At 40.9% G+C, this 17187-nt stretch overlaps 1 protein-coding gene across 1 annotated transcript in view; it reads right to left on the bottom strand.

Annotated features, from left to right (window-relative positions):
• fmn2b (formin 2b) overlaps positions 1-17187 on the bottom strand; it is a 479925-nt gene that overhangs the window by 177168 nt on the left and 285570 nt on the right. Inside the window, exon 9 of the mRNA XM_087990994.1 lies at positions 10217-10278. Within this exon, the coding sequence (XP_087847120.1) occupies positions 10217-10278 (62 nt within the window). The remainder of the gene's footprint in view (positions 1-10216; positions 10279-17187) is intronic.

Below are 17187 nucleotides of genomic sequence, written 5' to 3'. Positions count from 1 at the left end.
TGTCTCCTTAGTATCTCCAACTGCTGCTCAAATTTATCCATTCGTTCACTGAGCAGCTGAAGCTGGGTACACTTTCTGCAGCTGTAATAGTCAGGGATGCTGTCAGTGTCCATGATTGACCATATTGTACAGGCAGAACAAAAAAACCCCATCAACTGATATGACTAGTTAAATTTCAATTAGCTGCCTAAAATTACAATTATTACTTTCTAGCAAATTGCTCCCCCCCCCCCATAACTTATTCACTATCAGAACTCCCTGTGCTAACCAGACGATGAACTGTACTAATGTTTCAGAAAAACAGACACACTTACCCTACGCTGCAGTGAGATTCCTTGAGCTGTAGCACCAAGGAAATGAACAGGTTAACTCAGCAGCAACCAGAAACCATGCTCCCTTTTCCCCAGAATTACAGCAGAGACAGACCAAGAAGAACGCTCAGTCATTATTTCTGTTTTATAAATCTTGCCCCAAACTAACTGAAATTTTGATTTTCTTTTCAAAGTTACTAAAGTATCACTACATCTCAGTTATTGCTTTATAATTTGTAGCATACATTCAGGTCTGTGGACCAAATGTGAGAGTCACAAAGTCATACCTCGTGGAAACAGACCTTTCAGTCCAACCGAATGAAATCCCAAACTAAACTAAGTCCTACCTGCCTGCTGGCTATATCCCTCCCAACCTTTCCTCCTCATGTAGTTATACAAATATCTTTTAAATGTTATAATTGTACCCACATCCACCACTTCCTCAGGAAGTTCATTCAACATGCAAACCACCCTCTGTGTAAAATAATTTGCCCATGTCTTTTTTTATATTTTCTCTCCTCTCACCTTAAAAATGTGCCCACTAATCTTGAAATCCTCCATCCTAGGGAAAAGGCAACAACCATTAACCCTATCTATACACCTCATTATTTTATCAACTTCTAAAGGTCGCCCTGCAATCTTCTACACTCCAGTGAAAAGGATCCCAGCTTACCCAGCCTTCCTTTATAACTCAAAGCTTCTATACACAATAACATTCTGGTAAATCTTTTCTGAATCCTCTCCAGCTTCAAGCAATGCACATTTTTAAAGAAACACTTTGCAAAATTTCAGTGGACCTTGGAATAGCCTTGAAGCCAGTATCCCGTTACCAAATCACCCTTTATGTCCATCTGGTTGACTTTGTTACAAATCACTGCACACCTCAGTTTGGTCCATTGCAATGAAATTGTTCAGACGCAGAAACTGCTTTCCAGCACTCAATATCATTCGTACATAAAGAACTCAGTAATTTGTACTGAGCGAGATACTTCAATAATTTGCTTATAGCTTTGGGAAAAGCAACCTGCCAGCTCACCTTCCCACTAACTGCCCCATGAATCAAGAAATTGCTGGGGATTTGCAGCACAACTAAGAATGGATATTGGTGCCAACATATATGGCTGACACTGAATCATGAACATTCTTGCTCTGATAGGTCACGCAAATGTTGAAGACCTTAGCATGAAGCGTTGAAACTATGGAGTCTCACTCCTACTGTTGTGAAATTGTTTTGAGATCCTTTCCCAGCTTTTATATTTTTGCTTTCCTATTTACATCATCTCTTGCTGCATCTTCTCTTAATCCATGTTCTGTTTCTGCATCAAACAAATCGAATTTTCCCAATTTCTTTCTGCTTTGAGCACTTGATTTTTCCCTTTAGCCCGAAATGTAATTGGATCAGATATTAGAAGCCCCAGTGAATTCATCAAGCCATCACCAATTCACAGTTCCAGTAATTTGTAGTGCAAGTGACCAGAACGGCAAGGTTAAAAATAAATCTCCAATTCACAGCATTCAATGCAACGTGCACAGCTCTAGCAATTACCAGCTCAGGACACAGAATTGTTCTAGTATGGAAAATCTGCAGCTGTATTGTAGATTCAACCTTTTAAAAACAAACGGACATTTTTAATGCCCCTTGTATTCTCAAAAGTGCTTTGCAACCAACAAACAATATTGGAAGTGCAGTTATCACCATGTTGCAGTCAGCTTCGAGATGAATCCCACAATTACTGAGATAAGTCACCAAATAAATGTATTTTTCTGGTGCTTGAAGGGAACAACTCACCTGGGCACTGAGAAAACTCTATGCACCTGAACAGACAGATTATTTCAGAGTTTAGACACTTAACCTGAAGATGGCATGGTGATCGTAGAAGGAATGGTGGGTTTTGGGAATACAAGTGAAGGGGGTTAGGCAAAGCTGTAAGGGTCGTAGGCTCACTCTCCCACATCCTGTCCTAAAGTTAAAGGATCAGATGTATCCACAGGACAACAGTCAAAATTAAAAAGGTCAGTTTATTAAGAGACAGGACTAATAGTTACCAAGCTGTAGGGCATTTGGGGAAGAAGAGGAGCACAGGAAAGGAGAAGCAAGATGGAGAGATATCACTACTAAAAGTTATCCGACACCTTGTAAGGATTTCTCCTATGAGCAGCTTACCTATATCCACTTCCACCTTTTACTATTCATTCAAGATACAAATTTCTGACAGCATCATTTAAAGTTCCACAGTTACTGTACATCTGGTCAGAAAAATGAACTGAAGTGAACCTCAGTGCAAAGACGTGCAGGTTTGGTGGATTGGCCCTGGGAAACTGTTGATAATAGAATCCCGACAGTGTGGAAACAGGCCCTTCGGCCCAACAGGTCCACACTGACCCTCCGAAAAGTAACCCACACAGACCCATTTCCCCAACCCTATACTTACCCTTGACTAATACACCTAACCCACACATCCCTGAACACTGTGGGCAATTTTAGCATGGCCAATTCACCTAACCTGCACATCTTTGGATTGTGGGAGGAAACCGGAGCACCCGGAGGAAACCCACATAGACGTGGGGAGAATGTGCAAACTCCACAGTCGCCCAAGGCTGGAATTGAATGTGGGTCCCTGGTGCTGTGAGGCAGCAGTGCTAACCACTGAGCCACCGTACCATGACGTCAAGCGTTGCTTAGGCTAGGTGGATTAGCCATGGGAAATGTGGGATTACAGGAATAGAATGCGGGATGGGGATGGTGTTTGGAGTGTCATTGCAGACTTGATGAGCCGAATTGCTTCTATCTGCACTGGAGGGTTTCTATGATTTCCAACCTCTATTTGCAGTGATCTTATTTCATTTTACCAAGGGATAGCTCCACTGCTCTCTTTCCTCTTAAGAATGCCATGGGACTTTTTCTTTTAACAAAACACACAGGGTAGTTTAATATCTCAGCGGAGAGATGGAAAAACACACTTAATACTGCCAAGACACCCACTAATGATGCTCTATTTACTCAAGCCTACTTAACTCTCCAAATAAATACAAGGAAATCTCAGGAGGAAAATTTGGGATAATCACAGCATACACTTATTACAAAAAAATGCATTACTTCATATTTATGATTTGTAGCCACTGTCTGAATATTTAGGAAGTATTTCATCTTCTGAATGATTTACCCTTTCCACTTTTATTATACCCATATGGTCTCAGATTTTTCTGCAGACATGATACATCCTGGCAATATTGGTTTTCCTTTTGCCAAAGGCATGGTCATCTGGTTTAGTTTCATATAGAAAGTAAACAAAGCAATGCCATCTTAGAATGGCAGAAGTATTTGCACAGCAGTACAGCCAGTAAAAACTCTACACCCAAGAATGGTGCTTACAGTTTTCAAGGCAATATGTGTAAACTGATAAACAATCGTTTCTTCATGAAGTAGTCAACTGTAATACTCATTGGAGAGCCATGAAGTAGACAGAGATTTTACTTTCTCTGAAACAGAGTAAGAAGAAAAGGTTCAATTTGTATCCCATTGTCACCTGCCTTCTCAGGAGGAAGAGATTGGACACATTTAAGTAATCAAATGCATCAGATATGTTCCTCCGGCAGATTTAACTATTAATTCTAGTGAGACTTGTCTATATTTGAACTAGCACTTGTCAAAGGTATTAGGTCACCCAGCAACCCCATTACTAAGGCACACTACTTCCCTTCCACTGTGGAGAAAGGATCTGGCAACAGGCTTGAAGATGCCACTCTACCATTAACTAATTGAAGGAAACAGCTGTTCTCACGGTTTTCAGTGCGGATTTCATTTTCAGAATCACTTATCACTGCTCTCCAAACTTCTTTTAGACTCTTGCCTCTGTTGACATGTGGGAGGGCTGACTGATATTGGCAAGCTTCTTTCCAAGCCCACTGGATATGCCCAATAGACCGATTACTTCGAGGAACAATTTTCCATGCATGCTAGACTATCCTCGTAAATTTCCACCCCACTTCAGAAAGAAACAAATAAACATAATGTCAGAAGTGTTGTATTTCATGTGAAATACTTGGTTGAGGCTCATTCTGATCTTCGAATGGGCCCCTGACACTACTTGAACAAGATTCTCTTTAGTCCTGGTCAACGTTTACCCCTCAATCAATACAAGAAACACAATTTGTTATTTAATTTATTGCTGTTTGTGGGAAGTTGGGGTATGCAACCTATTTATTGCGTTTACTATTTTGCAACAGTGATGACACTTCAAACATACTGCACATTTAAGCAGCCCTTTGGAGCATGCTGAGATCATGAAAGGCACTATACAAATTCATTCTTCAGTCAACTCTGCACTGTTCATATCTACAACCGGTTGGAGGATTAATCATTCACTTACTGTGACATGGATATAACTACACTCAAATGTAGTACAACTAAGGCTGACTCTTAACACTCTTTGGGTAACTAGAGATAGGCAATTAATGTTGACCTTACCAATGATGCTCAATGGACAAGTAGAAAGGATTGATCACCATGGCACCATCATGGGCTTGGTGATATGAACTGTTTCTCTGAAAGCTTCCTACTGAGCTAAGATGCTAACAGTTGTTTTACATCACAAGCAAGTGTGACTCTGCATACACTTGAACACAGACATGTGCCTACCTGAAACCCTTATATATACCAAGTGTCATAAATCGAAATAGGCTTTATTTTCCTGGTCATGATTTAGTACAGCAGGGTCAATTGCAGTAACTTAATTTTTACTCCTGTAGAAAGAGATCATATAGCAAAAATCCAGAATCAAACTTAAGTGCTTATAGCCTTTAATTGTGTTGCTGGAGAAGTGCAGCAGGTCAGGCAGCATCCAGGGAACAGGAGAATCGACGTTTCGGGCATAAGCCCTTCTTCAGGAATGAGAAAACTTTCCTCATTCCTGAAGAAGGGCTTATGCCCGAAACGTCGACTCTCCTGTTCCCTGGATGCTGCCTGACCTGCTGCGCTTTCCCAGCAACACATTTTCAGCTCTGATCTCCAGCATCTGCAGACCTCACTTTCTCCTTATAGCCTTTAAGGTTTACAACGACAATTTCACTCTTGAGAATACAACAATCCATCTCTCCCAGATAGAATCCTCTGTTGGCATAATGTAATTCAGGCGGTGGCGAGTAAAAACAGATTTAACTTGGTCAATCAAAATAGCCATTGAAACCTGCAGCGCAACCACAAAAAAAAGACAGACTTGCTTTCATACAGCATTTTCCACAACCAACCATTAAAACACTTCACAGTCAATGAAGGAGTCAGCTGTTGCTCAGTTGATTGCACTTATACCACTGAACCATCAAGTCCCACCCCAGGGCCTGAGCACTTCAGAACCAAGACTGACACGCTGATGTGCAGTACTGAGAAAGCACTGCTCTGATAGAAAAAGTGTTCTTTCAGATGAGATGCTAAAGGAAGCTGCCTGTTCAGTTGAATAAGAAAGATCCCACTGCACTTCCAAACAGCAGAAGTTTAACCCTGGGGTCCCAAATAGTATCCACCCTTCGATACACACAGAAAAATAAACAAATTATCTGGTCATTATCATATTGTTAATCATATATATGGTTTTTGAAAGAGATACAGAATACAAGTGTCAGTCTGTCATATGAACACAGCTGAAGCAGAAGCAGATCTTGGAGGGTTGTCACTGCTGCAATGCAGGCAGCATAGTCACCAGTATGTTCACAGAAAATTGTAGCATGGTAATCACTAATGATGTGTGTTGGGTGACATGGATTGGGGGATGACCGCGATTAAGATGTGTATGTGTGCGTGTGAGCATCTCCTGCCTTATTTAAAATTCTAACCCCACCCATCCTGCAAAACACAATAAACAGAGTCGTCCTTGTCCTCACCTACCACCTCACTAGTCTCTGCCTGCATCCAACGCATCATCCTTGAATACTTTAGATTAGATTAGATTACTTAGTGTGGAAACAGGCCCTTCAGCCCAACAAGTCCACGCCGACCCTCCGAAGAGCAACCCACCCAGACTCATTCCTCTACATTTACCCCTTCACCTAACATTATGGGCAATTTAGCATGGCCAATTCACCTAACCTGCACATTTTTGGACTGTGGGAGGAAACCGGAGCACCCGGAGGAAACCCACGCAGACACGGGGAGAATGTGCAAATTCCACACAGACAGTTGCCCGAGGCAGGAATTGAACCCTCCTCTAACTCCACCGAGACCCCACAACATCTTCCCCTCCCCACTTCTCTCTGCCTTCCGCAAGGACTTTTCCCTTTGACAGTCCTCAGTTTGCACCAGTCTCCCCACCAACCCCCTGAACCACCTTCCCCTGCAACTGGAAAAGATGCAAAACCTGCCGGTACACCAATCCCCTTCACGTGTATGGAATGAGCTGCCAAAGAAAGTGGTGGGGGGGTGGTAACACAATTGCAGCATTTAAAAGACATCTAGATGACTATATGAATAGGAACGGTTCAGAGGGATATGGGCCAAGTGCTGGCAAATGGTACTAGATTAGGTTAAGATATCTGGTCGGCATGAATGAGTTCAACCGAAGAATTTATTCTCATGCTGTACATCTCTCTGACTCTAAGGTACTGCCAATATCTAGCATATGCTATAGAAAAACAAAGTGCTGGAAAAACTCACAAGGACTGGCAGCATCTATAGTGAGAGAAAAAATTGATATTTTGAGTTTGATATAGCTTGTTTAGAACTAAAGGGGCTGGAAAATGATTTGGGGGGAGGGGAGGGGGAGCAAGTGGAACAAATTATGAGAATTCCCAGGGTAAAATAACAAAGAGAGCACTAACGGTGAGCAGAGGAGATGCACAGATGCAAAAGAGGGTTACCAGTAAATCCTTACATATACTTTGAAATTATATGCTTCTTCAATATTGTTAGTTGGTCAACTGTATGTTAAGCCCATTAAATCATTACTACTTTCTATTTTAGCTATAGGTTTTTTTTAAAAAAAGCAGGGTTTTTTGCACAAAAGTGATGACAACATGAAACACCACACATCAACACTGCAACCATGACTGGGATTCATGATAAAATATCATAGACTGAGTCACAAAATTTTCTAAGTTTAAACTCCGTATCGGTCTTTGTGTCTCAGAACCTTTTCACATAGAATACAGGATTACTACAGGGAAGTACAACATGCTGATGGTCCAGAGATTCAGTGATGTTATTTGCACCTGACAAGGATAAAATCGAAAGAAAACATCAGACATCTTTCTTACCCTCTGAGCTACAGAATACCATGCAAGGGAGAAAGTAAAACACTTGCCCTGAAGTCACCTATTGCAAGGTCTGTGCCACAAAGTGAGAAACCTTCCTCTCTTCCATTACACCAACCCCCCATGTCATTACAACAACCTTTCTCCTTCATGGAACATCGAATTATACAACACAATTCTCTTAATCTTACACCATCATTCCTCACACCCACTCTTCTTTTCCTTTTCAAGAAAAATTATTAAACATTCAGTTTTCTCCTTATAACTCAGATTGGCAACACAATGGTGCCTGTTTACCAGACAGACTGTGGATGCCATGTCAGTTGTCAAAGTAGCACAATCTTATTTATAAGGGACAGAAGCTGCTTAAACACTGAGGAGTGGCACGGTGGCTCAGTGGTTAGCGCTGCTGCCTCACAGCAGCAGGGTCCCAGGTTCGATTCCAGCCTCGGGCGACTGCGTGGAGTTTGCACATTCTCCCCGTCTGCGTGGATTTCCTCTGAGCGCTCCAGTTTCCTCCCACAATCCAAAGATGTGCTGGTCAGGTGAATTGGCTATGCTAAGTTGCCCATAATGTTAGGTGTATTAGTCAGAAGGGAAATGGGTCTGGGTGGGTTACTCTTCGGAGGGTCGGTGTGGACTGGTTGGGCCGAAGGGCCTGTTTCCACACTGTAGGGAATCTAATCTAATCTAACTACTGCTATAAAATTTACTTGTACACTTAAAACGACTTATTATTCATCATACAAGTACAATTAAAATATTGCTTCATTTCTAAAATAGAAATTATAATTCACCTATAGCTGCGCCTGCCCCTTTAATGGTGGCTTCAAGACTGGAACCTGTCTTCATGACTATTATTGTCAAGACATCTAACTTGATTTCACTTGTGCCCAAGTGCATGTTTAGACACAGTTCCAGATCCTGGGAGACCTCGGCACATAATGTTTCTGAGCAATACAGGCAATTGAACCTTTAAAATAGATTAGGAAGGTTGTTTGGCCTAGTTTAGTTCAGTTATGTGTAAAAATATAAAACCCCCATTCAAATGGCTCTTAAAATGCATTAGTTTGCTTTTCTATCACTTTCACCTTAAGTACTTAAGTGTTAACTACCTCTTCATGAAGGACTTAGTGACATGTATACTGCTTTTCACCAGCTTGGACTGTGCTCTTTTGTTTCGTGTTCACGGTCTATCTGACGCTAGACATACAAATTTACATTTAATTTCGAGTAATGTTGACTAATATCAGTACAACCAGATGGTGCTTCCTCTGCAGTGTCCCTTCAAAATTCAAGGGGTTTGAGCTCTTCCAGGAAAGCTGCCCCACTCTATTAATAAAGTGCTGTGCATCACAACTAATAGTTTTTAAACATGCTTCCAAAGGTCAAATAACTTTGACTCCATACAGTAGTATACATGTCCTGCAAATGGGGCAGAGTATTAATTTTGCTTTCCATTATTTCAGTGAGAAGCTACATTTATGAGTTGAAAAACTCAAAAAGAAAACCTGCAACAGCTTTGAAGGTTTGAGAGAGTGACCAGTGTCTAAACATGTGATGGATAAAAGCCCTTGTAGAAAACATGATTTGGAGGTGTCAGTGTTGGATTGGGGTGTACAAAGTTAAAAATCATACAACACCAGGTTATAGTCGAACAGGTTTATTTGGAAGCACTAGCTTTTGGAGCGCTGTTCCTTCATCAGGTGGTTATATTCCACAACCACCCTGATGAAGGAGCAGCGCTCCAAAAACTAGTGCTCCCAAGTAAACCTGTTGGACTATAACCTGGTGTCTTGTGATTTTTAACTTTGTAGAAAACACTTTGCTACCTAACAGATGAATATGGTTTATTTTGGCGAGAGAAGAGGTAAAAACGTCTCAGTATTATTGACTATTTTCTTTTGTTTCTAACAAGCCTCAAGACAGCTTACGCTTTTTAAAAGCTGTGCACATACAGAAGCTTTATTGGAAAGCAACATATGACATTTACAACAGAACACTAATGTTCAACTGTAAAAGTTGCCACCAAAAAGAAATGTCTTTGATGTTCATGCACCATTTTGCACCACTCACAATTTTTGGAGGTTAGGAATCAAATACTCCAAATTTGTTTGCAAGTGCTGCAATGAATTAAATTAGAAAAATCTGTATAAAAATAGGTCAAGACTCAATAAATGCTCAAACTGCCCCTTAAATGAAGCGAGTCAAATCTAAACCTTTTGCTTATTTCCACAGACTACAAACATTAACCTTCTTACATTCCATAAAGCTGAGTATACAGATTTTAACTGTGACTTATTTGATACAAACTCTTGTGTTAACCTTACATAACTGGACTCGATGAAAGTCTTGCAGTTGGGATTTTGCCACCAGACGGAGAATAAATGCCAAGGTATAAAATGGCAAAAATATTATTGCTTTGAATTTCCTACTGCCATAGCATGAAGAATAGGCAGAGAATCAGATTACGTTAAATCGAGGATTGTTTTGGAATGAAACAGTAGCCCTGCTACAAACCCAAATATGCAACATCAGTGAATTACTACTTAAGCTAACATATGGCTTTCAGTGTCGGGGTTAACTGCTCTGCTCCTGACTGCTTAGTTTCGAAATTTTGTACCGCTGTTGTTTTTTTTTGTGCCTTTAGTTCCAATACTCACATTCTCATACAAGGCTTCAAGGGTCTCCAGGTCAACCACAGAATTGTCCAAGTTCAGAACAGCTGTCAAAGGGACAAAAGAAATAGTTGTCAAAACGATGACAAGTCAGTTGTGAAAGGTTAATAAAGCACAAAAGTGCTCAATGACTGCAGAGGTGACCTGCTGGTCAGATTCACTTATGAGCTTTGGCTGTGCTAATGCTTGGAATTGTGCTCTGGCAAGAATTACAAACTAGCATACTGGTGGAGCCAGGTGTTAACAGCCACAGAATTCCACCGCTTACACTCACACACAGGGTCCATTATCACAGCCAAAGCTCAAGATCAGAGGGATGGTTTAGACAAAGCTTCCCAGGCCTGACAGAGAATTATAAATGCAACACCATAACAGAGAGAGCATATCCTCATCTCTGCTACGTGTCAACGCTGAGATGACTAATCCAGAACTGAATTAGCCGGTTAACTTCTAGACCGTGACAAGGGTCAAATCCTCCGCATATAAATCTGACAGTTTTAGTGGAGATTCTAAAATATTTCTTAGTCATTCCCACAAATTTCTATATAAGACACAATGGGAGGTCCTTTTTTCTCATGGAACTTCTCATTATTAATCCGATTGTAGCTTGTGTCTTGTGGAAACTGGTAAGCAGGCTGTCAATTAATTCAATTTGCTTCTTGACAGCAACCTCACAGCAATGCATACCTTAACAGTTATTAGTTAACTGCAACATATACACAATGCATCTGTACATGTTACACAGTTAACAGACAATATCTACTCATGACATGAATACATAATACTTTGCAGGAAAATGTTTTGTTTACTCGTAACTAATGCAGCATTTGTCCTGTCATGCTTAATGCTCTGTTCCTACCCATTTCCCTTGGACCTGAATTCGAATCAGGCTTTTGACATGAGAGTTACTATTTACTAGATAAATGAGGAACTGAAATAATTGCTGCGATGAGCTTTCACAGAGTCATGAAAAGTCCTGAGAATTCAGAACACTGATCAGGGTACTGTGTATTAACATACACACTCAAGTAATGGTTGATTTCATGTTAAAAACAACCCCTAATTTTGGCTAAATTATTCCTTTTTCATATACCTTTTGTATAAATTGATACTCCTCTAACCAAACGTTTTGTACTTAATAATCTCTTGCCGTTGATGTCAAACTCTCACAGGTGCAAACCTGCTGATAGAATTAAAAAATACAGCACTGAAGGTAGCCATTTAGCTTCTTGTGTCTGAACATAGGAGTCAAGGTTATCACCTCAATAGCGTTTGCTGCTTGCCTGTCATCGAGCAGCATTTTACCAAGGAGGAACTGTGATACAGAGCCCAGGTTGTTGAGATGCAGGACAAGAAAAAGAGAATTTAAAAAGGTACTGGAGAAATACATTAAAAGTTGGAGGAAATGCCATTAACTACTTCTGCAGATACCCAAGAATAAACGTACACAGAGGAAAGTCTAACAGTTAACCGCAGCAGAAAGACAAAACATGCCAATGAAAATCTCCAAAACTGCCTTGCTGTTGCCTTGTGGATTTATCGGAATGTTACCCTGAAAAAAAAAACAAAAAAATTTGCTTTGTAGATTTCAAAGTCAACCCTTAATGCTGTACCATGGTTAAGAAGAATTTTGTACTTCAACAGAGGACCAAGATTTGATAGCGTCTCACTGCAGAACTTCTTGACAAGTTTACTGCATATCAGCAGTTTGCAATTGAACATCACAAAAGAATAGACACAGAATGGCATACATTGGGAACATGAATGAGATAACTGAAAATTTTGATGTGCCAGCCAAAGGCGGAGTGCATAGATGGAGAGAAGAGTGTGTCTCTGCAGAGACACTTGGCCAAGGGAAGAGTAGCTACAACATTGTGCTATTCTGTACATTGATTATAACACAGCTTAAGCCAAAAGCGATATTCAAGAGTAAAGCACTCCCAAAACAGCAATTCCCCGAAGGAAAGGATGGAAAAAGGTGGCTTAACATTTATGTCCAAGGTAAGTTTGGAATTTTGATCAGGAGGATAACAGGGAAAAAAAAAATCTCAGCTGGGACACGTTCATATTATACTTCAATGTTGATGCTAGATTGCAAGTCAGTGACATTTTAGTAATACCTGTGATCTAACCAGCCTTGTTCAATCACTAAATTTCGCTCTAAAGTTCTTCAAAATATGTACCTAATGAGCAAAGAAGAAAAGACATTCATCATGAGAAACAGCATGGTGGTTCTTAATGCAGAGAGTAGATTAGAGAGGCTGGCTATGAAGTTTGAACAATGTAGCCTATCCAATGGACTTGATAGGACTGAGAGTGATTGTTTGTGGATGGCTAATGATGAATTGTTTACTGATGCATATGATGTCATTCAAGAATGAAATTGGGATGTATTATTTGGTACTGAATTCAAGGAGGAAGGTGTTTTTTTAATGACGTTAATATATTGAGCATGCTCTGTTGCTAAATTGTGTTATTTTCTGCACTGGGGAAAAGACCAATTGGACATTTTTAATACATAACTTTTATGGCTGATGTTTTGATAAAATTTCATGAATTTTGGCAGAATGATTGTTTATTTCCATTGAGGTTATTTGATTGCATTTAAAAAAGTAATAATAAATAGTTGCAGCTACTTTTGAGTATGTGGGCAGCAGGAACTGTCTCCAATGCAACTGCTGTGATAACAAGGTGATTGGAGAAGGTGGACTTCAATCTCTCCAAAACTGGTACTTGTGGAAAAATCAAACCCAACTTTTTAAACTTAAAGTGGTCATAGAAACTCTTTTACCCGACTTTATACAATAATTCCCCAGTACACAGCATTTTCCCAATGGAATATTTGCCAAAAACCAAATTTCCTCTCCCCATCCTGCATTCTCTGAAACATGTCACCTCCTGTTGGTGATGGTTGCATGCACTGTACCACCCTGCCAAGATGGAGAAAGTGGGGACTGCAGATGCAGCATCAGAATAGCAGGAGAGTCGATGTTTCTGGCATAAACCCTTCATGAGGAATGAGATGACAACGCTTCATGCATAAGCTTATCCCGGCTCAGATTGTTTAATCATGTTCAGTGCTCCCTCGTCTGATATTCAATGTTACCCAATCATAGTTCACTATAAAGACATCAGGCTGGTCTGCTCCTGGGCCAGGCCATTAGAAGGTCCAGGCAGTGGGCCATGGACGGGGTCGTTCGGGCCGATTGCCCGCTCCTCTTCTCCAGTTACATTTGGGCCCAGGTGTGCCTGGAGAAGGAGCACAGTGTCTACAAACATCCTCAAGATTTTCAGGGAGAGATCGGTATCGCTGGGTCTGGAGTGCTTTATTTCCCCCTCTGACTCTATTTTGATTTAATCCCTGCCCTCCCTTTCACTTTTTTGATCAGTCAGCATTACCCTTTGTTGAGAAGGACACTGCTGGTCACTGGCCACTTGGGTATTTCCTTCCTGGTGGTGGAATATGAATAAAGATTGAAAGACATCAGGCATTGGAGGCTGACTGACATGCCCCTCCTCTAGCCTGGGGCACTGCATCCAATCCCACAATCTTCCTGGCTGAGATCAGTTAAGCACAGGCCAGTTTCAATCTGCTCATCCTTTGAGTTCAATAACTGTTTTACATATAGATTCTACAATGCCAATTTTACACTTCTACCACAAACCAGGTGATTATTTAACTGAACAAAACTTTAAAACCTCAGCTGACACAGCAATCAGATAGCAAACAAAAAATGACCAATTGCAATATTTTTATTTCTATCTTACTCTTTCTCCTCCCAACCAATACCTTTTGCACTTACCACTTTCAGTACATTCTGTCAGGTTAATTAACCAGTTGGACCACCATACAACTATGTTTCACTTCCATGCACCCACCTCAATGTTTTTTGGTGTTAAATGTTCACTGTTCGACTGCAATAGATACCAGAGTCAATTGTGTACCAATGTGGAGTGGTATTAATTGCTCATTTCAGATTGATTGTTGAACTTAACCACATTATCAGGCATGGATCCAATTCTTCCAGGTTAGTTCATGCAATTAGAAATGCCGCTGCAGTCACCAGTGCCAAGTTAGTTGCAAAGTTTACAGCAGAGAATATGATCACTTGCCCCATCTCTACCCAATAATGCCTGAAGTTTGTGCCAGTGTAAACATTGTCATGCAGTGTATGCAATGTACTAACTTCAACTACACATTCTCAAATGCTCACTATTCATACTTACTGTTCCTTCAGACCCAGGATGTACTGAAATCAAAAGGATTCACTAACCTTCAGTTAGCACTTGCAGCTGTATCAGATTGTTCCACATAGAGTGTAATCAAATAAATATATACACACAGTACAGCTATATATATGGTCATATTTGTTCCATTGTGTATAATCATTAAATTAGAGTTACTGCATATCTAATTCAATATTCTTCAAAGCCAATTAAATTTTACCATCTTACACCATTTTCAAGACAAAGAATTCTGTTAAATAAATGAAACATCGATTGTTATTTAGAGTACAAGACAGAAAAGGATAATTGAAAAAACCATCATGGATGTTCACTCACTTTCTAAAAACAATATTGATCAACTAATATTAAAACTATCAATACATAACCAACATGAAATTACAGGATTCTGGAATTACTACAGGATCTGATAAAACTCTGCAGATTCTAAGAGAGGGACTCTACTGGTACAATTGGTCTGAACAGATATCATTTCCTGCATTTTTACAGTCTGATCCATTTTTTAGTGGCCTGTGTAAGCCTCATGCCTCAGGTATGCGAGACGATTGCCGAGACAGTAAGCTCTGTTCATGTACCACCCCTCTATCTGATCCTGCAGGCAATGTCTCACCTATAAAATCAATAAGCTGGTCACGTTCTGGGACTCAAAATAGGGTACAAGTGCAACAGTACTATCCTGGTGTCCACCAGGACTTACAGCAATTGACTATTTCTAACCATGTGCAGCCAGGATTACCCAGACTAACACTGTACCTTTATTGTTTCTGCACCCACAATGATTAGATTAATTAAATTTGATTTGACCAGAGTTACACTTGCTTATGCATCGAATACTCAAATATTAACTCTTGCTTGTGTACTACAGCTATTTCTCAAAAGGCAGCTACAGGTAGACAGTCAACCCAAACCACATCAGGCGTGGTTGCTATTCTATCTTCCTGGATTCTGGATTAGTGGTACTGGAAGAGCACAGCAGTTCAGGAAGCATCAGAGGAGCAGTAAAATCGACGTTTCGGGCAAAAGCCCTTCATCAGGAATACAGGCAGAGAGTCTGAAGCGTGGAGAGATAAGCTAGAGGAGGGTGGGGTTGGGGAGAAAGTAGCATAGAGTACAGTAGGTGAGTGGGGGAGGGGATGAAGGTGATAGGTCAGGAGGAGGGTGGAGTGGATAGATGGAAAAGAAGTTAGGCAGGTAGGACCAGTCATGGGGATAGTGCTGAGCTGGAAGTTTGGAACTAGGATGAGGTGGGGGGAGGGGAAATGAGGAAACTGTTGAAGTCCACATTGATGCCCTGGGGTTGAAGTGTTCCGAGGCAGAAGATGAGGTGTTCTTCCTCCAGGCATCTGGTGGTGAGGGAGCAGCGGTGAAGGAGGCCCAGGACCTCCATGCCCTCGGCTGAGTGAGAGGGGGAGTTGAAATGTTGGGCCACGGGGCGGTGTGGTTGATTGGTGCGCGTGTCCCGGAGATGTTTCCTAAAGTGCTCTACTAGGAGGCATCCAGTCTCCCCAATGTACAGGAGACTGCATGGGGAGCAACGGATACAATAAATGATATTAGTGGATGTGCAGGTAAAACTTTGATGGATGTGGAAGGCTCCTTTAGGGCCTTGGATGGAGGTGAGGGAGGAGGTATGGGCGCAGGTTTTGCAGTTCCTGCAGTGGCAGAAGAAGGCGTCAGGATGGGAGGGTGTTGTCGGGGGGCGTGGACCTGACCAGGTAGTCATAGAGGGAACGGTCTTTGCGGAAGGCGGAAAGGGATGGGGAGGGAAATATATCCCTGGTGGTGGGGCCTTTTTGGAGGTGGCGGAAGCGTTGGCGGATGATTTGGTTTATGCGAAAGTTGGTAGGGTGGAAGGTGTTGTAATGATCACTGCTAGTTTGGATGGTTGAATCACGGATGGTTTATGGCACAGAAAAAGACCATTTTGCTCACTGTGTCCGCACCGGTTAGTGACTGAAGTTACAACTGAAGTTCATCCTGCAAATAGTAATCAGAGTGTGGATACAGCACAGGAGACCAATGAGCAAGAGAAATCCCATTGCATGTGGGTCTTTGAGAAGATGACTACTGCCATCTGGAGTACACTTCACCAGTACTGCAGTGTCACGGATTAAGACAGTGTAAATGTAAGCAGGTCATTAAGTTCACAACTGACTCATGGAACCTCTAGCAGATCAGACTCCAAATTAAAAATGTCACCAGTGTTTGTAAAGAGGTTTTTTTTTAAAAAAAAATGAAGTCATAGTATTCCACATATCTCCCAAAATGTTTCAAAAGTTAGGGTTTATGATAATGTTCTGATGTATATTTACATTACCTCATACATTGAGAAAATTCTTAAACATAAGTTGTACAAACAAAACGTTAAGACATTTTGATACATACACACCATATCATAAATTGCATTGTCATCAGACCTTCATTGGAATTCTTAGAACCCTTTTTATATGCTCCTATTTTTCTAAGTAGGCTATTAAACCTTACATCGTTGCAATTCATACCATAAATCATAGGAGTAGAGGCAGACCATTCAGCCCATCGAGTCTACTCCACCATTCAATGAGAACATGGTTTATTCTCAACTCTACTCCCTTGCCTTCACCCCATAACCCTCAATTCCCTTCTGATTAAAAATAACAATTCAGTGTTAGATCTCTGGTTACTAGATTAGTTAAAATATTAAATTCAAAGTGCTGATTTTAATCTAGGAA

This window comes from Chiloscyllium plagiosum, unplaced genomic scaffold, assembly GCF_037043375.1.
Source record: "Chiloscyllium plagiosum isolate Xiang-an unplaced genomic scaffold, Cpla_swu_hap1 HiC_scaffold_10, whole genome shotgun sequence".
NCBI lineage: Eukaryota > Metazoa > Chordata > Chondrichthyes > Orectolobiformes > Hemiscylliidae > Chiloscyllium > Chiloscyllium plagiosum.
Note: the sequence above shows the minus strand (reverse complement) of the source record. Positions and strands in the feature narration are given on the sequence as shown.